The sequence below is a fragment of the Pieris napi genome, chromosome 1 (genome assembly GCF_905475465.1).
Source record: "Pieris napi chromosome 1, ilPieNapi1.2, whole genome shotgun sequence".
Classification (NCBI taxonomy): domain Eukaryota; kingdom Metazoa; phylum Arthropoda; class Insecta; order Lepidoptera; family Pieridae; genus Pieris; species Pieris napi.
In genome coordinates this window covers 7,687,200-7,711,968 of record NC_062234.1, presented here as the reverse complement: position 1 = coordinate 7,711,968, position 24,769 = coordinate 7,687,200, and the positions used below count along the sequence as shown (strand labels likewise).

The following is a 24,769-nucleotide window of genomic DNA, read 5'->3' as shown; positions in this document are numbered from 1 at the left end:
TATAGAAGGAAACAAAGAAGGAATTGGTTGAGACTCTGGTATTTACGATTTTTCTTTATAGCGCTCAATCCTGGACAATACGGGCATCTTAAAGGAGAAAAATAGATGCTCTATGTGGTGTTGGAGGCGGATGGTTAGGATTCCTTAGACAACTCAGGAAACATATGTGTCCAACCAAAATCCAACCAAGATCATTACAGGTAAATATCCTTCGACACTTTGTTACCAACGCATCCTGAGTTTTTTTGGACATGTAATACGTAAAAGAAAGTTTAGAAAAAGTCATCGTGACAAGCAGAGTGGAGGGTAGCTGACCTCGAGGCTGATTTGCTGGATCGATAAAGTAAAGACCCTTACATGTCTTACCATCACCCATAGGCTTTCCGAAGTCAGAGGAGTGTCGAGAAAGTTGTACACCGCCACTAACACCACCTTGAGACATGTAGATTGCGACTGAAGAAGAAGAATTGTTTTCTACATGCACACGACAACATATATTATCTCAAATAAGTCGTATATCTATTGTTTTTTCTGAGTAAAAAAAATAATAACATTCAATAAAATTACATAAGCTTTATACAATATTCGATTCATAAATGGGACAATTTATTATGATTACATTTTGGAAGAAATAACCCTTTGACCGCACTAAGCCATATTCCAGTATATATTCGATTCGGCTCATTCTTTATACGGGTTGCACTTACTTGCTATTCAGCTTGGGTTTACCGGGAAAATTTAGATACATTTGTTTCCATTCGGTGTATTGCTTGAACCTCGAATTCTTGGCTAAGAAGATTGTGCAAATACGGAAATACTATGCTATTGATACTTCAATGCTATATTTATATTAAGCTTTGATAATTTCAAATAGAATTTGCTTTGCTGCAAAACTTTTGGTAGAAGCCATATTTAGGTAATTACGCTGCGGGTTGCGGCCGCGTTGTTGACAGCGGTTGAATTCTGCGGGAAAACCCACTTGAAATAGTCACTGAATATTGTATAAGGGGCCATCTCTAATTCACATTCCGGTTGGAATAAAACTAAAAATGCAGAAAATGCGCTTATTAAGTGTGAGTCTTCGTAAGTGACGGTTTTAAGTCGTCACAAATTCTTTTAAGGTCATTTCATATTTGACGACTATTAGTGATAAAATATATATAGCTTCTAAAACGCAATTATAGTTAGTTAACGAATTCTTTTTCTTACAGGTACTGGAATATTGCTATTTCTTAAATATAGTACAGAGGTATGTTTATAAAGACCAAAGTAATAGCATACTTGAGTATGACAAAACGCATGTACAAATGTTTAAATCACGCGTTTTTACTTTAATAGCATTCCTTAGTGTTCTTCACAGTCTAAAATTTTATCAGCAAGCTATTAATACAAACGTTTAAAAACTTGTTTTATGATATGATGACGTTAGAAGATATAGCTCATGCTATATTAACAGTAATTATTTATTGGTGTAAGTGCGTTGGCACTGTATTGGGGACTTCAGATCCAACAGCTGTCATCGACAATCGACATGTAATATTATTAATTTGATTCTGACCACCTATTGTGTGTATAACTTTTTAATCATATATTGTTATGATCTATATAATTTCATAAAATTTCTATAATAATACTGTTATGTGGTTGCCGTCATACAAAATCATGCTCATGATTAATGAAAAAAATATTTATTCCTGCAACGAGGCGTTTAATTGTAATAAGTTTAGCATACTTATTTTCCACACTATAAGTAACATTGATAACTTCGATAGTAATCTGCGCATCATAACTATTAGAATTTTCTCGTATATGAAACCTCCTGGAAATGTTTAAATGCTTGCTTAACTCAGGTGATTAAGCATGGTTTATACATTGACGGTATTACCTGGTTATATACAACCATACTCCTCAAGTGTCTGGGGAAACTAAGAGCTGTTATTACTCGAAAATTTATGAGCAGAATTGCCCCTAGTAAGTTCCAAGTTTGTCGTAAACAACAATGTAAAACTTGGACGATATATAGGTACATAATGTGACACCGAAAATATGCCTTTGTGAAATCCCTAGAAAACTTTATTGCATTTAATATTTTTTCATTTTGTGTTAGATAAAAAGTTTTGCGTGAATAAGTACATTACATTTGATCATAATTTTCGAATGTTATGCAATGAAATTATTGTTTTATTTAAGTTTTTAATTACACAATGTTTTATTCACTGTATCCGTATCCGAGTTTAATATCTAGGACGTAGATAAAGTGAAATGTAAACTGAGTGTTCTATAGAAAGAAGTTCGACTTGTAAATTGTTACCATTGGGTAAACATCTTGTATTTTTGAAAACAATAGCATTACAGTTAATTCTCCTTTAACTGTAATTATTTTATTAATTCTGCTTTATTATATTTATGATAGAATTTTTAACGGTGATATCGGCAGCTAATGCAATTTATGATGATGAATTGTTGGAATGAATGATTTTTTGACTACTATTAGAAAAAAATTGATTGAATTTATCGGAAATGTTAAATTTCTTAAGAATATGCGCGAATAACTGCTGAATAACAATATTAATAATACTCCAGGTTCTACAAAATGGCCTTGGCCTCAAAATTCTTTGAATAAAGGTGGTCTTCTCTGCCTGACATATACCATCGATTTATAGGTCTTAGACGTACCGGCTTTCTTATCATGTTTTCTTTCACCATATGAGCAAGAATTCATTGCTAACATAGATATAAGAATCTACACAGTTGTGCTTCAAACGCCTGACCTCAGGGTCGACCACAGTAGCTAGAACAATACTTGGGATTAATGAATAGCTTCTACATATTTATTATCCTTTGGGTAAAAATGATCCATTCAGCTCAGTAATACAACAGTGCACGACTAACGGAACACGCTATTTAACAATTAGCTATTCTAATTCTGGGCGGAATATTCATGCCATTTTATTTCACTTCTAAAATATTTGCCGGGCTAAATATTTGATGAGTTATTGTCAAAATAATTTCTACTAAAATAAATCTGGGCATTAACACTTTTTTTTAAATTTATCAGTTCGTTACTTTAAATATCGCAGCTTCATCGTTTTTTTATATTTTTCCTTAGTTATTGATTTTATAAAAGTTGTAACGTGAATAATTTAACGTATAATTATTTTTTTCTAAAATTTGATATACTGCTTATTGACGGACTCGGTAGTTTTTAAACAAAATTAATAAATACCTTTATAAAATTATTCTATCCACACTGAGACCCCAGAAAAATATTATACTAACTATTAACTACCTTTTATTAACTTTTCAATCAAAATAACATTGTGAACAAGAACAACAACTTGCGAACTGGTAGTAAATGTAAATTTAGAATCAATTTAACATCTTTTCTGTTGACGTTCATAAGTGTCCTTGTTTACCTACATGAAGTTAGTATGGAGTTTGAGTTTGACGACGAACGCCAACAGGTCGCATTTATAAAAGTAGGAAACAAAAAAAACTTAATGAATACTATTTTTCAACAAACCTGAAAAATCTGCATTAACCAATTAGGAATTATTAAGTTTTTCCCATATATAGTCTAGTCGACAAGTTGGAAATGGTACAAAATAGAGATACTGCTCTTAAAATTATACAGTGCGATAGCTCATTGGGTCCGGAATGACGTCTAGAAAAATGTGCCAAAAGCGTGTATTATAGAACATAAAAAATTGCAAAAGTTTCTCATTTATAATACAAAACAATTGTGAAATAAATGAGACTATACACAATAAAAAATATGCCCTTTCTAAAAAAACCTATATAATGATACCTGTTGAACACGTAAATAAATAATAATTTAATCGCATGAATATGCAAGAATCAAATGAAATCAAAGAGTATTATTAAATGATCGATAGCAAACCTGATCTGGTTGTGAAACCTCGCTAGATCATTTCAGATAGCAATGGCGCCTGCGGTTCGATAACGCCCTTCTGCCAGTTATTAATTGCCCTACGAACAAAGGCAAATGACTTGGTAGAGGTGATCCTATGAGGGAGGGACTATTCGACTGTACTAGACATTCATGGTATTCATTCACGATAGTTGAATTTATGTGTTTGATGTACGCGAAATTTTTCGTAACGCCCTCAGAGTTATCATAAAAGGAAGGGTCTCAAGTTGACGTTTTGAACAGTTCGTTATTGTTGTTTGCGCCGAGTGCTGTTGTCATTGTTGAACTGCCGGTCCCGATTTGATATAGGATCGAAATAAGATCGGAAATTTCCATATTATTTCCTTTCCTATCGTAATTCAATTGATATGAGTTCGCATAAAAATGATTTTTGCTCACTTGGCGCTTTGTGGACTTTCTGACGGACGATAAATTTCACGTTCGACGATGAATTTATTTTGAATTGAATAGTAAGTTTATTATGTGCGTTGTAAATTGATAATAAAGAGTTTTAATACATAAACGAAATTCAAGAGATACCTAAGGTAACTTTTAATAATAATAGTCCGATAAGAACGTCAAGGCAGAGTGTGAAATTTGTTTTTCGAGGGTTTTTTGGCACTTCTGCCACGTATAATGTATATTAAACCGGATAAAAATTTGACGATTTCATTAAAAGAGCTACCATAACCTCAAAGGCATGAAATGCGCCTTAGCGTTATGCTTTGTTTTAATTGTTCAGTTGATTTCTGACCATAAATCAATGTTCTTGTTTTAAATGGGCCCTAAAACCTTGTGTGGTGGTCATCAACAATGACTTCATATTTTAATTACAATTTAAGTAGATTTAGATGTTTTATGGCTATATGATAATATACGATAATATATATATAACTACTATACTATATGATAACTACTACATAATCTCACAAAAAATGAATAAATTGCATTTTTCAAAAGTTGAATACATATATTTAAATAATATTGACCACTATTAAATATTGTTGTCACTGAAAAAGCAAACAAGAGCGTATATTTCTATCCTAGCACGTTCAATTCTTGGACATTTTAATAAAATATGCAAACGTAGTGTCACAAAAATCACAATATGCATTCGGTACACAAGCTAAAATTATTTCTTGTCATCGCATTGTTCACTGCGGCGGCAGTTAGTAGTTTTATCTCACACAATTTCAATTTTTCATCTGGCGCTGTCAGCGGCTAGCGATAAGTAACGCTCGTGCTTACGCCGGTAAAAGTTTGCTCTCAGTTTGTCCTGTACTTTCTACAACAGACCTAGCCTACAGCTATTTCTGGAAATCTGGGATTGAATTACGAGTGTCTTGGAAGGTATATGAAATAACTTTTGGGAAAAAGAAAGACTCGCAAAGTTTATCAAAAAGTAAATTGTCATGAAGTTAAAATCAAATGTAACTTTTGAGATTAACTTATGAGACAAAAGTTATTTATAGTGCGTAAATATAATTTTGCGTTATTTATAGGGAAGAAGAAAAGGAATAAAAGTTTGCCATTGCATAAAAGTATTGTGCAATAAGTTTAACCTTCTCGAGGTACATAAATCTCGTTACTACGTGCTATGTACCATTATCATTCTATTACGAATAACTATTTTTGTATTAGTTAATACTGTTTCGGTAGAGTGGTGATAAAAAAAATCAGTGGCACTACAACCTCTTTAGGTCTTGGCCTCAGATTTCTGAATCTGTTTCATGATCATTTTACAATCTAATAGGCAAGTAGGTGATCAGTCTCCAGTGCCTGACACACGCCGTCGAGTTTTAGGGTCTAAGACATGTCGGTTTCCTCACGATGTTTTCCTTCACCGTTCGAGCAAATGTTAAATGCGCATATAGAAAGAAAGTCCATTGGTGCACAGCCGGGGATCGAACCTACGACCTCAGGTATGAGAGTCGCACGCTCAAGCCACTAGGCCAACACTGCTCTAAGAGCGGTGATAGTTTACCTCTATGTGTAGTGGTAATCCAACATTAAAAAATAATATAATAATTATTATGGTAAAAATAAGACTATTCATATTAATATACATTACTTTGTCAATTAAAAATCTTGTGTAAAGAGTTTTTAAAATGCGAACTTTAATTCATTCTGGTAAAAATGGGAAATACGTCGTAGTATAAATTTTCTGTGTGCATTGAACATTTATAATTAAATTTACCAGCTTTTCTGTGCAATCCTAAATTTAATATAGTTACACCGGGAACAAAATATAGGATGTCTCGCTCGATGTGTCCCTCTGCTCGTTGTGGGCTCTGAGAGACAAGAGTACGCGTAAACTTTCTTTCTTTTCTTTATTTTATCACATATAACATTTGAAACAAACAGTACGATTACAATTAAGAAGGTGGGAGACTGGTTCCCAAGCTAGGTAAGAACCTGTGATATGGATACCAGGCTTCCATTCCACAGCAAAGTCATACTGAGTTATAACAAAAAATACGTATGTAGTTAATACGAGTATGAGTAGGCAAACCAAATTTAGAATTTCTAAAAAAAAACAAACAAAAAATCAACTAGATTACTACAAAATAAAGTTTTAGGGGTGTGAGTGTGTGAACTGACCGACAAATATGAATTTATTTCTTAGTTTTCTTTAAGTAATAACTTTTCATATAAGATGTACCTAATAAATAGGTGGTGCCAATTGGAGGTTTGACGAAGTAAAAAAAATAAAAATGTGCGTGTACTAGTGTACACACGTTAGAAGTGAAACTTCTTTATGATGTTATTTTTCGAAAAATTATCTATATGCAACTAACTTTACAGAACTTGGTTAAATAAAGTTAAATTAGATAAAGTTTAACAAAAGGCTTTTAATATCACAGACTTGAATACAAATAATACAATTATTTCATTTTACCTTATTACCATTAAGATTATTACAGAATTTCATAAATTGTAATAGAATTTTTAGTATCATTGTTATCGTTATTATACATTTTTGTTATTAATGGTTTAGAATCAACCGTGGTAGGGACGAGAAAAAGACGCGCGTAACGGTCAAATGTGACGCGTAACCGAAAAATGTGACGCGTAACGAAAAAATGTTACACAAAATTTTTTTCCAACCCCGATAAAGAAGTTTCACTTCAAAAAATAAATGAAAAAATCCAGTAGCGCTACAAACTTTACGGTCTGGGCCTCTTACTTCTGTATCTGTTACGAGATCATTTTACTAATAACCAAGTAGGTCATCTGCCTTCTGTGCTTGACATTCCTTGACAGTCTTAGGCAAACCGTTTCCTCACGATGATTTCCTTCAACGTACGAGCGTAAATATTAAACGAAAATTATATAATTATTTCCTATACAATCAGGAACTTATAGTTCAGTATATGTAGATATTATTAAAGGTGTGTCTATAATACATATCATATATAGTAATTGTAATCAAGTGGATATTTATTAATACACCTTGTTATTAAGATCGTTTACGAGATAACCCAATATTAAGCGCTAACATATATGTTTAGTTTATAGACAATACTGTGAAGCATTGATAAAGGAACAATAGAGCTCCTACTAACACTATTCGCAAAGTTTAATTAGTTCTATAACTGCTTGCTATGATAACTAATGTCTTTAAATTATTTGTTACCAAATTATTCCTGACAAAACTTCCGTCTTATGATAACCATATCAGTTTTAACACTGTTTCTACTAAAGTACTGAGTCATTTGTCTCTTTCTGTTTAATTTTGTTTAAGTAAATCAGTCATCTGAAATAATTTATAGGACTGATTTAGTTTTTATGGATGGATAAGTCTTAATCACCAGATTAATAAGTGTATTTACTATAAGTTTAAAAAAATATGGCATGATTTAATTCTATCACGTTTTTGTCATAAATAATAAATAATCGTAACTAATTATTCCAGCTATAATGTAGTCTTTAGTACGTTTTGGCCACCATATTTATATTCTACGTATATGCTAAATGAAAATACATTAATATAGCCACTGCGTAAACAAACTCATCAACTTTTAATATACATATTATTCATATTTTACATAACTTGACTAGTACTAAAAGCCACCTGGTAACTCTATACTTTAGGCGCCTAAAGTAAGAGAATCTCTGCTTGTTTAGTGTTATTTTACGGGCAGTTAATTAAAGCTGTAGATAAGTTTGACTTGGACAAACTTTACACCGATAACAACATTAATGAGAACTTGTCTGGATTTGGGCTAGTGGCGGTGACAGGGGCGGGCGGGGCTTACGGCGCTAGCCGGCAGTCTACGCTTTGCTACGGCGACGCTACGTCGCACCGTACCTCGCGTGCTACGCATCGAGTCAATGACTGTAACACGATCTTTCCTATTTTAATGATAACCGTGTCGGCAGAATGAGAGCGTACGATCAGTGTTCTGCATGGATGTGTTTTAATTTTATGTATGTGTTGGTGCGTCAGAAAGAAGGAAACACTTAATTTAATTAAAATTACCAAGTAGTGAATTTTTAATTTGCTATATTGCTATCCTTTTAGAGAATTCGAAACTAAGAAATAATTTAATTGTATTAAAATCACACGTTAAAGTTAATTACGTTTAGTCGATTTTGGAAAGGTATGGTAATAATATAAACTCTTTAAAAACCAGTAACGGAAATAAAAAGTATAAAAAGTTGAAAATGTAAATCAAGTTGGCCACTAGAGGAAATGATAGTACACCTGATGCGGTGAATCAAAATAAAAAAAAATACTCGGGTTTTCAACTCATGAATGTGGTATTGAAGTAAATAAAAGGTGAAGAACTGTAAATAACTTGACTTTAGTTTTAATTAAGGGACCAGAATAATGAATGTGTATCCAATTTGTACGGGTACAAAGAGAGGTTTATATAGGAAGTAGAGCAGGTGGTTATAGAGTATTTAATAATAACTATAATAATAATAATACATTTTCTCTCTATCTATTATTAATAAAATACAAACAGAAAAATACCTAGATATTTCTCGGAATTTAATAAATTCCTAAACATAATATGTTTCACGAAAAGTTTTGTTTCATAACAAAGTTTCATATCCAATTAGACGTCTAGTTTATATTTCAGTAATATTTCACGTAGAAAATCCATTATACGGTTTGTTTTTAATTAATTTAACTATAGCTTATATACCGTACGTTGAACCGCCTGCTAATTGCCATCGACACGTTAGTTTTGTTCTCAAGCGTAACCTAATTAAGTTTTCCAATTTCATGAAATTTTTTTTTATAATGAATACTATTATTTAGGCATATCTGTATAACAACAGATGCAAAGAATCCAACTATTTATTAGATATCTATTGAAATAGAACTTAACATCAAGATATTATTATTTTTATAGTTTTATATTCTGTGCCCGAATGAAATAATACAATTCAATTTCATGTCACGCATCCGTTCAATAATTGGTTGTTTGACTGTATTGATCGAAAGTATTTTAGTTACATGAAACGTCTTATCAAAAATAATAACCCATACCTTCATATTGCGATTCAGCAGCTAGTCGCCTGAATTTAAAATCGTAATTATACACACCGCTATAGTAAATTTTTATACAGTTAATTTATATATTACAAGCAATAAGAAAAAAAATTATGGACACACTAAATAATAATATAAAGGCAATTTACATTATATTAAAATAAAACTCTTATATTTAAATATGCAATATCTATATATGACTGGGTTCCTGTTACACCAGCTAAAAGTCTGCACATAGCGTATAAAAATCGTCTCTTCTAGATGTTTTCGACTAGATAATTGAAAACAAGCCAATATATACTAGTTAAATCGCTACATTTCAATGTAGTTTAGGTAGTTGAAGTGAATGTTCGTTTATTCACTCAAGAAATAAATTTGCGGTTTCCTGACTATTAAATTAAAAAATGAATTTATAAAATCACTTTGTTTTTGTTTTTTTTTAATTCACTGAAGGAGGCTTCAACATTTTCGTATTATAAGATCAGGTATTAATTACTTTAAAAGGCATTTCCTTTGATCAACTCGACCTTTTTAAAATTTTAACTGTCAGTCACGTCAACCTATTTTCCGCGACAAAGCCGTCTTTACATGTTATTTTTTTAATAAATATATTATGTATTTACCTTTAAACTACTATTAATAACTTATTTACGGAGCGTTAACGTTAAAATGTATGAATTTAATTAATAATCCCGATAAAGTGATCCTATTATGCCGCAAAGTACGAAATTACACGTTTTCAAGCATTAAATACAGTATAGGCTTTGTTCGAAACAGTTATTTAAATGCTCCGGCTATTTGCATATATTTCACGTCCAGGTGTGGGCTATTCTAACACATGTGACCCAAGCGTTTTGAAACTGCTGAACATTGCGTTTTGTCGTCGCTTTATTGACTGAATGTCGTTTACGAACCTTAGCGTGAATATTGCTGACTGAAGCAGAGGGTTTAGATTTCAAGCCGTATTGCGGTAAAACTAAGGTTTTAACCTCCATGTTAAAAGAGGTTTACGATGTACTAAATCAAAAGATAAAGTAGGAAATTAAGTATGTATATATGTAAGTATTAATATAAATGAACCTGAGAGAGTTCACGGCAGCAAAATAATAATAAAGTACAGTTTCTGAGTGTCCATGCAAGTATCAAGAACGGGGCAATTCATTAGATTTCATAGTTACATTATGGCTTATCCTCTGCGACCAAACAGTGACCCAATTCACTTTATCCTCTCTGACGTACACTGAGTAAGCTCTTAGTAAATACTACAGTTTACTGTTTAAACAATTAATTCATTGGAATCTCGAGATCGCGTTAAATGTTTACGGAAATCGGGTATCTTGATTAAATAGAATTTAACAATTGCGGAAAGTATAAAAATAATCTAGCTACGACACTCTGTACGTGTTATCACCTACTTCTCTATCTTTATTGATATTTAATTTTTATGCAGGTATATATACAAAGGCTTCCCTCATATGGCGGGCACATAATCGATTTTTATTTCTTAGATGTGACGGTTTCCTGACAATGTTTTTTTTTTATAAATGACGTATTTGAACTCATAAAATAAAACCGCTAGGGTTTAAACTCGCCAGGCTATATATGTAAATATATTCTTAGCTATGCATATAGATTTATGAGAGAATTTAATGTATAAATAGTTAAATTAATTAGATATATTAATGTTGTCTTGATATCATCGTAAAGTTTTCACACAGATCAAATTACTTTTCATTCAAGAACATTACTTTTTTATCTAATATGGTTTTTACCCTCATAAATTTGATTTTCATTTTCATGAAACTATACGTTACTGAAAAATAGAAAACTTAGTGTGCATCTAAATAAGAAAACATATAAGAACTAAGCCCTTAATTTCAGAGCTGTGAAGTTCTTAAACAATAAACTATTGTTTAAGAACTTCTTTTTACTTCCATTGAAGTGAGCGTACTTAAGTACTTTAGATAAAATAGATTGACGTTGAAAAAGGCACCAAAGTATAAAGTTTTTCACTGGTTTCTGAACCAATTCATTCTGAAAGATAGAATTCTTAACTATCGATTATGTCGACTATTTGTGAGCTTTTACTTATCCCCTTTCTGGCTGTGGTTATGCCACTTGCAAATTGACAGATTTGTGAAATATACACTTTAGCATGTTATTAACTCACCCTATCTTAATCTGACGCACTCGAGAATATCTGATAATTATTATTTTTTTCTAATCTGATCCTTTATCCTTGAAGAGAGCCCATATATACGGGTCTCACATTTAGTGGAGGTACTTAACAGGGCACATGGAATCCCCCCGTATATTAATCTGCCACGCTTTAGTAAATCCAGAAATCCCCGCTTGGGCTCCCCTACTATTAAGATTGAGATTATAATACGATTCTAATTTTTTGCATGTATACATGCTACTAGTGTTACATTTAGAAGCCGATATAGATGATAGTCGAAGTACTGCCTTGCGATTCTCGAACTCACTTTTCGAAGTCACACACACATAAACAATAAACTACAAGCTCCCTCCTTATTAGAATGCCAAATCGTAAAATGACTGCTACATGACTGATTTGAGCGCGACCGCCGCTGTGAAAACCGCTGTGTGAGTTCGAAAAGTGAGTTACAGAATCGCAAGGCTGGTATACATTTACCAGTATATCCACATCATACATTTGGCTGTACGTTTTGTATGTTTTTGCTTCCGTCTAGGCTCATTAGAAATCAGTGAATGAGCAGTGATTTTCAGGTTAGCTCAAGTATGCACTGAGTTGCCAATTAGCACTACGCACATTTTTTATTATATTTTGTACCATTATTTGGTGTAGTTTATTTCTATTTTCAAAATATTCTGCAGATATTATCGATTAATCTAAAAAAGACCACAGAGAAAGTCGAAATAATTTTATAGTGATGTGTTCAGATATTCACATGTTTGTTTTAAATTTTCTTACAGTAATTTAGTTAACGTTGCTTTTATCTGCGTTGAGACTCGTTAAGCAGATTTTAATTAGGAGAATCGGGGATACGGATTAGTACAAAACTTTCACAATGCTCAAACTAAGTAGATAAAACTTTTTAAACTAATTAATGAAGTTGTTTAATAGGATCGTGTCTTATACACGTATCCGACACTTTCAAAAAAGTTGACTAGGCATTTGTATAATATGTCAGTGAATACATATGGCCGCTATAAATATGGCCGCAGATAAAAATTGAATCAGACTATTTTAAATGGTTGGTATAATGAAGTTATTTAAAATATTTTTAGTAACTGCAACCGTTTAATTAGGTAAGCGGTTAACTATTTTTAACATAACATTTAAGATACACTTTTACGGATGAAAATTTATTATTAAATTATTTCTTCAAATACGGTGACGGAAGCTGAGCGGAAAAGGTTACTGAATTACTGTTCAAAATTTATCTTCATATTTAAATCACTGCCGCTAATAAATTTTCTCCCTCAAACAACGTTTACGTAACAATATAAGATTTATACCCAATGTTAATTCAATAAGAAACTGTTTGTTTACGCACGTTGTTACTTCTCGTCTACTTTACCCAGAAACCGGATGATCGGGCGCTATTCTTAACACAAATGATAAATACTAACGTACAACAAGAGACGTAATTGAGATAAACAGGTGTATATTCTGCTCATATAACTTTCTGACTTCGTGTAACATATAACAAAATCTCAAAAGTTTGTCTACGAAGTTACCTCACCTTTCGGTTCGGCTCTATATATTACTTTCCTTATAAACCAATTTGTTTCTACTTAGGGATTGATCAAATTATTTTTGAATTGGATAGCAATATATGTAGTTTTGAAATATTAATGTTATTTTAGAGTGAAGTAATTTTCAATGAGGGCAATACGGACTGAAGATGAACAGGCCGGGCTACGAATATGCCGTGCCTGTCTCCACCACATATTATCCGACGAACAGTCGGCCACCACAATATGAACACGGGTATGGCCAACTTACCTCAGTTCCCGTCTACAGTCCATCAGCGCATCCCCTTTCGAATTATGCAGACATCTACGAGGGCAACAATGATACCACTCTTCGAGCCGAGGAGAGACACTGGTATATAGAAAACCATAAAAATGTACAACCAAATTACACCAATAATGAGACTATACCAGAAGTTAAGGTTAAGAAAGAGGAAGAGAAGAAAACTGATACGCAAGTCGTAAGATCTGAAGCATCTCAAGCAAGACAGCGAAGAAAGGAAAACCGATGTTCCTGTGAATGTTGGCCTAGTTCTGACAATAATGAGGTGCAAAATGCAAATGGGAATGCAACGACGAGATCTCTTTCAGGGGTCGACATGGTGGCATCGTATGGCGTATATGGCACTTCACAAGATGATGAAAGCTCTGGGTTTGCTCGCATGTCTGAGAAGAATGCATATTCTCAGACAAGTACTGCCCCAGTCCAGGGTGTGATAGTGAATCAGCAGGGAAACAGTGCAGTGGTTAGAACTGCTAGTGCAGACTCTACGTCGTGTGCGAAGTGTTGTGTGTGGTCATCGAACCCGCAAGTAGCGAACTCTGAAGACTATTGCTGGCTACATTATTGTAGACCAGCCCTAATTGTGTTGCTGCTGCTGTTTTTTCTAGTTTTGTTGGGCGTTTCTACAGGGTTTCTATTGACAAATAACTGTAAGTATAAAGGTTATCATTTAGTTAAGTTTTCAATTGATCTACTCTTAAAATATCTTCGAGAAATATATCGTGAAATATATCGTGAAAATATAAATATATTATAGAAATTTGTATAATTTATTTTTAGGAAGAGACGACTTTTATATGTTTTAGATTAAGATTAACAGCAAGGTTTAACGACACTATAAATGTTATAAAATCTATTTACTTACAATTAAGATTTATGTAATAAAGAAATTTGCCTTTTTATGTACTTCAGTAAATGTTACGAAGTAGATGGGCAAAATATTAAGCAACATAGACAACAGCACAAATATGGGGTTGCCACATTTGTGCCTAAAATTAGTGGAAAAAAATTATAATGACGTTTTATTACACTTTACATCTATTTTAATACAAAAGTCGACTAAATATGAAACTGTGAAAATCACCAAACAAATTCATTTTGGTATAACTTTGAAACACATAAATCTAAAGTTAAAAAAAATGGAAACCGTTAATCACCATAGAAATAATACTATGAGTATTTTATTTTAATATTAAAGGCAACGTATGCGTATGACTTTTACCTGTAATTCAAAGTTGATTCAGTTGAAATGAAATAGTGGGGTGTACAAGTATAGGAGGGGCCGAGAGTGTGGCGTTGCGCTCGTTTTTCTCTCTGACAGAACATTTATTTTAGTGCCACTTCGAACGCCACGTAGACGATTTTTAAATTGTAACAAAGCTAATGAATTTTAAATTAAATCACCGTTGTAATCAAACAGAAGTAAAGATTACTAAAATATCATTATAAAATGCTCTATGTACAAGAAAAAAGTTTGTTTTATTTGAAGTATTACATATACTACTATGTATAGTAGAACATCGCAAGTTATTTTTTTTATTTCATCCATAGCTGTAAATAATTATAAACCAATTATACATGTGGTTGACTGCACTGTACCAGTATAATTAGTATGAAACAAAATCTTACCGCCATCTTTACACTTAGATCTGTTAACCAACCCAACAGATTGCAATGTATACGCTGTATACAGACGTTTTTAATGTCTTTCAAGGGGAACTTTTAAATGTACGTATATCACGTAGAGGCTAACTCTAAGATAGAATTGATAATAAAATTATATGTCGCCCAACGCTAATCCCACTTTAGTAAAGACGTATGTCGTGTAAAAACATGGCACCTGGGTGAAGCTAGAGTGAGTAAATAGTATAGAAGGTACTACTAATCAAATTACTAGTACGACTCGTACTGTACGAGTACTCATGGTGTCGCGGAAACAGCCAATATAGTGTCATGTTTTGTTAACGACCGTCCTAGTTGTACTCACAATTGTAACAACAGAATAAAGTAAAAAGTACCCATTCCCAACTCTATTCAATGCGCCATCGAAAAGTCGAAACGGTTTGTGCGAATTTTTCGCATTTTTTTGTCGAAGGAATTAATTTCCACCATCGCCCGGGCACTGATTCACGAGTCACGTTCGGCTTAGCTGGGGATGCTGGGCGCGAATGGTTAATCGAACGATTAATTTTCACACTGTTTGAGCACAAAATTCTATAGTTATAGTCTGTATTGATCCATGATCTGTGGCTTAATAAATCTCCCCCAGCTTTATTAGAGATTGTTGTTTTTAACTCTGAAAAAGGTATCTATAGTAATATAATATAACTAACCAACCAATTTAGTTTACCATTACTAAATCTGAGAACCAGATCCTTAGATCCACGTTTTACAAAACCGAAACAATAAAACAAAGACAATTTCCAAACTAACCAAAATTCTAATTGTACCTTTAATTTCATACATTAATAAATCACATCGAACCGCTCTAACGCATAAATGAAAACAAATTATATCAATTTATTGCAAATTCCGTGATATACTTGCTAATTAATAAAATTAAATGGTTTTAAATAGCCACCAAATTATGAACGACCCCCACAGGTGATTAAAAAACATTATAAATCACGCACAGCCGCCCGTGTCCTACACAATACAGTAATTGAGTATGAAGCTATAATTTATACAACGATAGTGAATTTGAATAACTGCCTCTTAGCACGCAGATTACTGGATTAACAAGAATACAATGAATAGTGCCTTAAATGTACGAATCAGAAAGAAATATGGGCAAAAGTGATTTATGGGTTGGGGCAAGGCTCTGGCGGTTGCGTTGAATTGAAATCCAAATATGTAGTTTTATTAGAAGTGATATACTATAAGCAGTACTACTACTGTAGGTAATTAATCGTTTGAACCGTTTAGTGACATATAAAATATATGTATTAATACTTTGTGTTCTAATATATTTTTCGGATTATTTATATTTGAAGAAAGTTATCCTTAACCTGTGTTTAAGTAATCATGAAACTCATTGGATATGATTAAAACTTTCGAAATATAGAATATCAGAGTTCAAAAAATATATATTTATAGTATATCGATTCAAAACTTTATACGTTCACTACCAATCTTGAACAATATCTTCTAAACCTGTCCCGGTGAAACCAAAATTATTCTTCTTATGCAACAGTAGTTATAAAATTGTGTTATGTGGAATGTATTACGTCAAGGTCTAGTCCCTAAATTAATATGTCAAATGGAAGAGACTAACTTTCCACGACATAGGGTACCTAATGTGGGGGCTAGTGCACTTTCCCTTTATAAAGACATGCCATATACAACTTTTTTTATTACTATATAATAGTGTGAAGCTGCCTCTTGTCAAGTAAGATGCGCTCACTATCACCAAGTGGCAATGTTCACAGCGCCAACGCTGTACTTGGCTATAAGGTGAATCGAAACTTAGTGTTTCATGTTACTATGAATAATGACAAAAGCATGCACAAAGCATACAGTACTTAAACTATTAGACTTATAAGCAAGTTTGACATATAAAACACTTTTGTTGTTGATAGTTCATATGGCTACGTACTAAACCAGTAAAAAAAAAACACTTCCTTGACCGTGTGTCCGTCCGTGTTCCGTAACGGAGGGTGTAATTTGTTACATGTACGATAAAGACAGGTGTTTTTCTAAGTATTAATTACTGCCCCATATATTAAGGCTGCGCAATATTCTTCGAAACAAAGTAATATTTAGAAAAAATACTGTGTGATTTAATTATATATTTACAACCAAAAATGTGTTGCTAAGTAACGGTTAATAAACACAAAAAATATAGCAAAACCTTAAAAACACGTTTAATCATAAAGTAATGTTTGTACACAATAACTTTTAGGGTGTGTTGGAAGCCATAAAGCTGTCAAGGGCAATAATACAAGGTATTTTTCTAGTCGCAAAACGTTTTTGGGTCGATTGTCATAGCACATCGATATGATAAGGTTAGAAGGGTATTTAGATCCCACCTGGCGGTGCGTGATCGCCGCCTGACACCAGTAATATCCGGCCGGCCGCTGCCCAAAGATGATATCAATTTCAATTTGTTGCGGCGCTATTGCAGCTTCTACTCGATTCGGGTAGATCGATTCCACTCCACTTTCCTGTTGCGTTCCTGCAGAACTTAATCTGCGACTATTCGAATGAAACGTTTTCGAATCTAGTACTCGGATATTCTGTGCAGATTTAATCTATACCGCGATATTAAATACGGCATCCGCATTATGAGTCAGTTCTATTACTAATTAACTATCAATTTGGTTATTTACTGTGTGCTCTAACTGATATTGGACTTCTAGTTCGTTGATTCGAATGTAGTATGTAATATACTTAAAACTTTTTACAAAACATTACTATTCTAAGTCTGTCTTATTGTAAAAATATTAATAAATTGACACCATGTTATTAAAATAGTTAAATGATAATTATTAGTATAAAAACAAAAATAAAACTCGGACGTGGGCGAGGCAGAATATATAATTACAACCGTATCCACAACTGAACGTTTCTTAAGATACTTTTTGCCGCATACCACCGTTATGTGGAACCAGTTGCCCGTCGTGATGTCCAAATTAAATGCCGGCAACGCATTCGCGACTGTACTGAAGGTATCAGTTAACATCGGGTGAAATTCTTGTCCGTTTAGATCGTTCTATATAAAAAAACTAGGTATGCAATTCAAATTCTGTATGTAGCTAGTGCTATCTACTACGTCATTTAGGGGTTGTTAGAATTTATAGCCCAAAATACAATTTAAAGAAAGGTATTAAATAACATTTTAATAGACATCCAAGCACAAACTATCTGATCGGCTTCGTTTGCCACAGGAGTGGACACCGCGTGTAGTTTAATAGCCCCGTTTGTAAAGGACAGGGAAACCTCCATCCAATTTGCAATAAAACAATATAGCGCACACAAACGCCGTGTTGCGACCGCCAACCTCTTGTATTTTATATTTAACAGCATCATTAGCCACGGCCTTTGAGGCACATTTCTAAATATTACGGTTCTATGGTAAATTCATTTGCGTAATAATAAAGTAAAAACATATAATTGGTTTCACATCCGTCGTTCCACAGCTAAGCGTTTTTAAGACAGTTTCTGACGCGCACCACCACACTAACCACGTACAGACTGAAGTATTTTCAAACCAATTCTACTAAATAAGAAAGCCGGCTACGCACTTGTGAGCCTTCTGGTAATGTCCAGGGACGGCGGGTGTATCACTTAACATCAGATGAGCCTAGTGCCCTGTTGCCCTCTTTTATATAATTTTTTTTCTTCTTAAAATATCGTATAACTTTCTTACGTATGCTTTGAAATGTTTATAAGGCATGTATCATCAACATCAATTCTTATTCATCATATAATTTAACCACATGTGTCCTGTAGTGTGTACACATAACGCGGGTTGAAAATCATAAATGCGCGAGTGCTATTTATCATTAATATGTTGCGGAGTTATTTTAATGATGACATCTAACATATTCATGATAATGAAATGGCAACTTCAAAATTAAATACTTGTGCTGATTAACTAACTTTCTATAATGATTACAGAAAATGATGTCAGAATTACAAATAAAACCTTTCCAAATTATGATAAATATATATTTATAAATTAAGTTTATAACTTAATTTTTTTGACATTCGTATATTTATATCGAATATCACAAAAATTGCTAAGTAACTCAGTTCAATAATTCGGTTAGTGGGTTAAAACAAACTCTACGGCATGATATTATTAAAATAGTCTGATAGAGAGTTTTGATCTGGGAAGCTAAATATTGATAAATTGAGGTTCATAGTTCAATGTTTTCTGCATATTCATTACTAAGCTACATGTGTCGTTAATGTGTGTAAATTTATACAATTTTGTTTGGGTAATAAGAAGGCCCTCTAAGTGTCCCTTTAGCTCAGACATCTAAAAAGAAAATATATTTAAACAAATATTAATTGATGATAAATAGCTTTCAATTTTTATTTTAGATTTGAGTTGATACATTAATTTTATTTTATATCATGCAATTTTTGACTTTGAAGTTATACTAAATAAAAAATAAATAATATATTATAGTAGATATTGTTAAACTTATTTACACAGTACAAATACAATTTTAGATAAATATTATCCGAAATAAATGTTTTGATCTCCCAATAAACTTACCGATCAAAGCTTTAATTAATGATTACTTAGTACGTTATAGTTTTCGGTTCTACTGAGTACAACAGCAGTATGATTAATTTTACAATTGAACAACAGAAAATTCTAGAAAATATGTTCTTGTTTTTTTTTTAATACGATTGTTCTTTGTTACAGATTTACATTACCAACCACGACCGCCGGCCCCCGAAGGTTTGTAACTTAAAACACTTTTTTGCAGTTCGTTTTTTCCAAAGCGTGAAATGATTCCTTCCTCATCTGTGTGGAGATAACTTACATTTTATTTGCTTAAATAAATAAGTTTATTTTAATAACAAAAGCAGCCCTGCGATTCTGTAACTCACTTTTCGAACTCACACAGCGGTTTTCGCATCGGCGGTGAAAAGGTGGGAGCTTGTAGTTTATTGTTTATCAGAATGCCAAATCATAAAATGACTGCTTCACGACTGATTTGAGAGCGACCGCCGATGCGAAAACCGCTGTGTGAGTTCGAAAAGTGAGTTACAGAATCACAGGGCAGTAGTGGCTTTAGCGTGCATCCCTCATCTGTGAGGTCGTGCTTTAGACGCACGGCTATGTTTATATGGATTTTTTTCTATGTGCGCAAATTGCACTTGCGCATGTGAAAGCGCATCGTGAGCAAACTGATGTCACACCCTAATATCGATGACAGTTGTCAGACACAGAAGGTTGATCACTTTGCCTATAAAATTAACATGATCGAGAAACAGATGCAATCTAAGGCGAAGACCCATTTATTTTTAGTTAGCAGCCACATTGTTGTATTTTATTATTGTAAGTAAAATCAAGCTGCAAAAATCTAGGTAATACAACTTTTGATTCTATTAAAAATTTTGCCTACCTCAATTCCTAAATACACATTGTTTTCTCCACGTTATGTAATTGTATATCTGTCTTAAGAACAGATCACGACTTTTTCATAAAATTTCAGCGTTTTATATGTTAAGCATACATACAAATAATAATAATATTCTCATTAAAATTAACATCATTCCTAAATTTGAAACTCGGAAAAGTGTTTGAGGAAATTCTTTGTGTAAAGGTACAGATGAGTAGAAAAGCTTATCTGCGGCTCACACAAGCACGTACGTTGCGGGTGACATGCCAACTACGTAGAGTGCCAGCAAAATTGCTTTGTTCATACTCAGTGGAAGCGCTTTTGCTCGCATTACTCAGTAAATGCTCCGGTATGATTTCCTCGTAATTAATTAATAAACTTATTAGCATCTGCACTTTAGAAGCTATTTATTTTGAAATTGTTTTATAAATAAGTAGAACATTGAAAAGCATTGTTACGCATTACGCAAAAGTAATTTTGCATATAAATCGGGATTCATTCGCGTAATCATTATGATGAAGTTAAAAAGAATTTAATGATTCTCGTAATGTTTAAACACGTCTTAAAATAAAGAAAAAACTTTTTAACCGGATTAAAGTTATGTCTTAACATGTTAAATAATTGTAAATTTATAATAATACATAACTTTAATCCGGTTAAAAAGTTTTTTTTCTTTAAATATGATAAGGTTATGTCAATAAAAGACAATACTACGTCTTAAAATATTTAATTAGATAATACGATATTAGGTAATCTTACAAAAATATGCTTACAGAATACAAAATCAAACAGATAGTAAATTTTCTACGGTCTTTGGGCACCTGCAACCGTTTCCTAATTTACTAATTTTCTTCTATTCAAATCCGCCATCACTTTTATCTCCCCTCCATTTATATTGGGACCAAACAGCGATTCGCTTCCTAACACTTTGTTTGTTTCTTACAAAATTGTTATTTCCGGCTGCTTTCTTTCCTTAAGCGGATTCATCTGAAGCTTTCATAAAACTCGAGGAAATGAGTTCGCGGTTGAATCTTGATGCTTGAAGTAAACTCTCTTTGAAAAATTTATTCAGTCTTTGACGATTTATGCTAATACTGTACGTTAGTGTTGTATTACGGTCAAAAAGGTACGATGTAATAGGATTTCACATTTCCGACAGTTCCTCAAAGTTTCCTAATATATAAATATATAATAAATTAACGAGTAATTAGTATGATTAAATAAAAATCAAATAGTTTTTTTTTAAACTTAAATAAAAAATAAGTAACAGTAATATAGAATAAGAAATACAATAGATTGAAGAAAAGTTTTCCAATGAATCAAACATATTTTTTTTATAAAAAGCTTAAGATAAAAAGATTTCCCACGGAAAACACGCCTTAGAATTTTAACTAGATGATAGAGATCGACAATTTCCAAAGCCAGTGAATACAATGCGGTGGCAAAACGGATATTCGTACCTTACTTTAGCGTGTCTTAATAATTTAGTCACGACTCCAACGCCTCAGTAGAAAATTGGAAATAGACTAGGTAATTGAGTTAAGGATTCGCTAAGAAATCACGTCTTTTCAAAGTTCAATTATTTATATTATAAAGAAAATTGATAAGAGTTTAGGCAATTCAAATGTAAAGTTGTAGAAAATCTACTTATTTTTTGTATTTGAAAGAGTTTTAAAGAACTTTTTACGTTTTGGTCAATCAATACCTATGAAAGAGTGCTAAATGGTTTTAGATAGTTGTTTTCCGTTTTCATTGCATTGCATACGCGTCAATTCTCAATAACTAATTTATTATTGTAATTCTTTGAAATATACATATTTATTTTGATATATATAATATATTTAACTTATGTTATAGACAACATGCGCTTTATCCATTATAAATATGTACATACTTAACCCGTAGTAAATCTTGAGGTTTAGTAATATAGTCAATATATGCATATAACTGAATAACTGCTGAATAACTTATATAAATGATAGTTCTAGTTTTCTTATTCATAGGAATTACAGATAATCCAAACTCTATTAAATAAGAGTATGAGTTTTGTGTTTCAAGTTCAAATCGTTCATAGCAAAACTTTTTCTCCATAGAGGCCTGTGAAAAAACGTTTTGTCGTTGGGGAGCAGAATGTGTATCGTTAGGCGATGGCCGTGCACACTGCGCTTGCCCTACAAGCTGCCCATCAGCAGCAACGCCGGTTTGTTCAACCGCGGGCCGGACATACAGAAACCACTGTTTCCTAAGAAAGGAGGCTTGCGAACGAAGATTAAACTTACGAGTCAAGTATGAGGGAGAATGTGGTAAGTTATTGTTTATATCGCTACGTTTAACTAAAACAATTTTGTAATGAAAAATTTATATCCTGGACAAAATGCGTGCATGCTAATGGGTAAATACTAATTATCTAAATCTCACAGTTTATATGTTTTTTTAATGCCATTACGATATACAATAAATCATTATTTTAATATTGTTTGACAGTATAAGCTTCAAGATATATACCAATATATTATAAAGATGTTTTTTATGTATAGAAACTGGGGAACCCTGTAGTACTATGACCTGTCCACCTGGCACACGTTGCGTAGCGACCCTTGGCCAGGCAGAATGTCGGTGTCCACGGAATTGTCAAAAGCGGAAGGTGGTATGCGGATCTGACGGTAGAGAATACCCTTCAGAGTGCCACGTCCATAAACACGCTTGCGACAACCAGCTTAATATCACAGTGAAATATCATGGAAAATGCGGTACGGAAACTTTATAGAACTATTATAATTAGTAATTAGTTAGATAAAAGTTTTTTATTTAATTTATTTAACAAAATAAAATCATTCTAGATTACTCCAATGCGACTACTATTTGCATTTATATCGCATACAAAACAATAATACACCGAAAAAAACAGCACAACATTAAACAGTAATAGATTAAAATATTTACAAAAAGACCTAACTATATCTTACAGTATAGGAACTGGCATGAAACAGTACTTATGTCAGTTCACTTAACGGACGGTTAAAAACGTCTGGATTTTTATCTTATATACCACATTATACTTTCCAGATATCATGGAAAGTATAATGTGGTATATATAGAGCTTTGGGTCATATTATGGTACAAGTCACAAATAAATATATATTTGTTTTTTAGAAAAGGGGGCAAACGGGCTGACCTGGTGTTAAGTGATACCACCCGCTCATGGGCACTCTCAATGCCAGAGAAAATAAAGTTGGATTTTAGTATTTGAATATAGCTCTAATCAAATACAACGAAATCAAACTAAAATATAAATGAATGAGAAACGTCCAACGTTTATTTCTTTTATTCCAGTTTTTATACAGTCAAAGCGAAGGAAAAATCTTGACTTGAGATTCTTTGAAGTCTCACAAGGAAAACAGATTCTTAATTCAAACTTTCTTTAATATAACAATGAAGCATGTATAACCTTTTCATAGAATTGTCCCAGACCGTTCGATTTAAACTAAATTTGTACCGAATGCCCGCACATTCAGTCCTTTGAGAGATTTACTGTTTACCTTACTAGCTCGCTTTTATACTTACATAAAATGGTTCGTCTTGGACTTTGAAATCTTCGAGATGTGAAATTATGTCGCACTTGGATGCTTTTATTCTTTCGAAATCAGATTGAGTTCAATCTTAAAATAAAGGACGTATTTTAATGTCTCTGATCTCATTTTATTTCTTTTGTTAAATCAACGAAATATATTCAAATATTTGTGTTCTCCTATAACAAAGAATTACTTCAATTACTTCGAGAGTTTATTCAGTGCGTTCAAAGTGTCGAATCTCGGTGAAACAATTACTGACTCTAAACTAGAAAACTATTATTCAATTGATATAAGTAATCCTTTATGATATTTGCTATCAAACCTAGATTTTGATACCACACAAATAAATATGAATTCTATACTAAAATTATAACGATGAAGGGTTTGTTTTCCGATTGCTTAAGCGCGCTTATTTCAGGAACTACGAATTTTAAATTATTTGTGTACTCATATCCATATATACATATATGATATATGACGATGATATGATATAACGGAACGGCCCTATTAGAAGTGGAGTTCTACGAAAAATGTTTAAAATTGCGTTCGGAACCGGAACACAGTTAGTCTTACATAAACGTTGTGAAAATAATTTAAAAGTTTTCCGGCGAATAATAATTTATAAATGTATGGAAGTCGAGACAGTTGTTCGTT

At 32.6% G+C, this 24,769-nt stretch overlaps 1 protein-coding gene across 8 annotated transcripts in view; it reads left to right on the top strand.

Moving 5' to 3' along the window:
* LOC125063768 (agrin-like) overlaps positions 1-24,769 on the top strand; it is a 141,048-nt gene that overhangs the window by 85,248 nt on the left and 31,031 nt on the right. For 4 of the 8 annotated variants that reach the window (XM_047670424.1, XM_047670396.1, XM_047670404.1 and 1 more), the window contains exons 2-4: positions 19,841-19,876; positions 22,637-22,846; positions 23,081-23,293. In XM_047670424.1, the coding sequence (XP_047526380.1) occupies positions 19,841-19,876; positions 22,637-22,846; positions 23,081-23,293 (459 nt within the window). Of the gene's footprint in view, positions 1-8,215; positions 8,363-13,292; positions 14,112-19,840; positions 19,877-22,636; positions 22,847-23,080; positions 23,294-24,769 lie in introns of those variants that run through there. The other 4 variants (XR_007119572.1, XM_047670431.1, XM_047670377.1 and 1 more) reach the window with 2 other exon arrangements.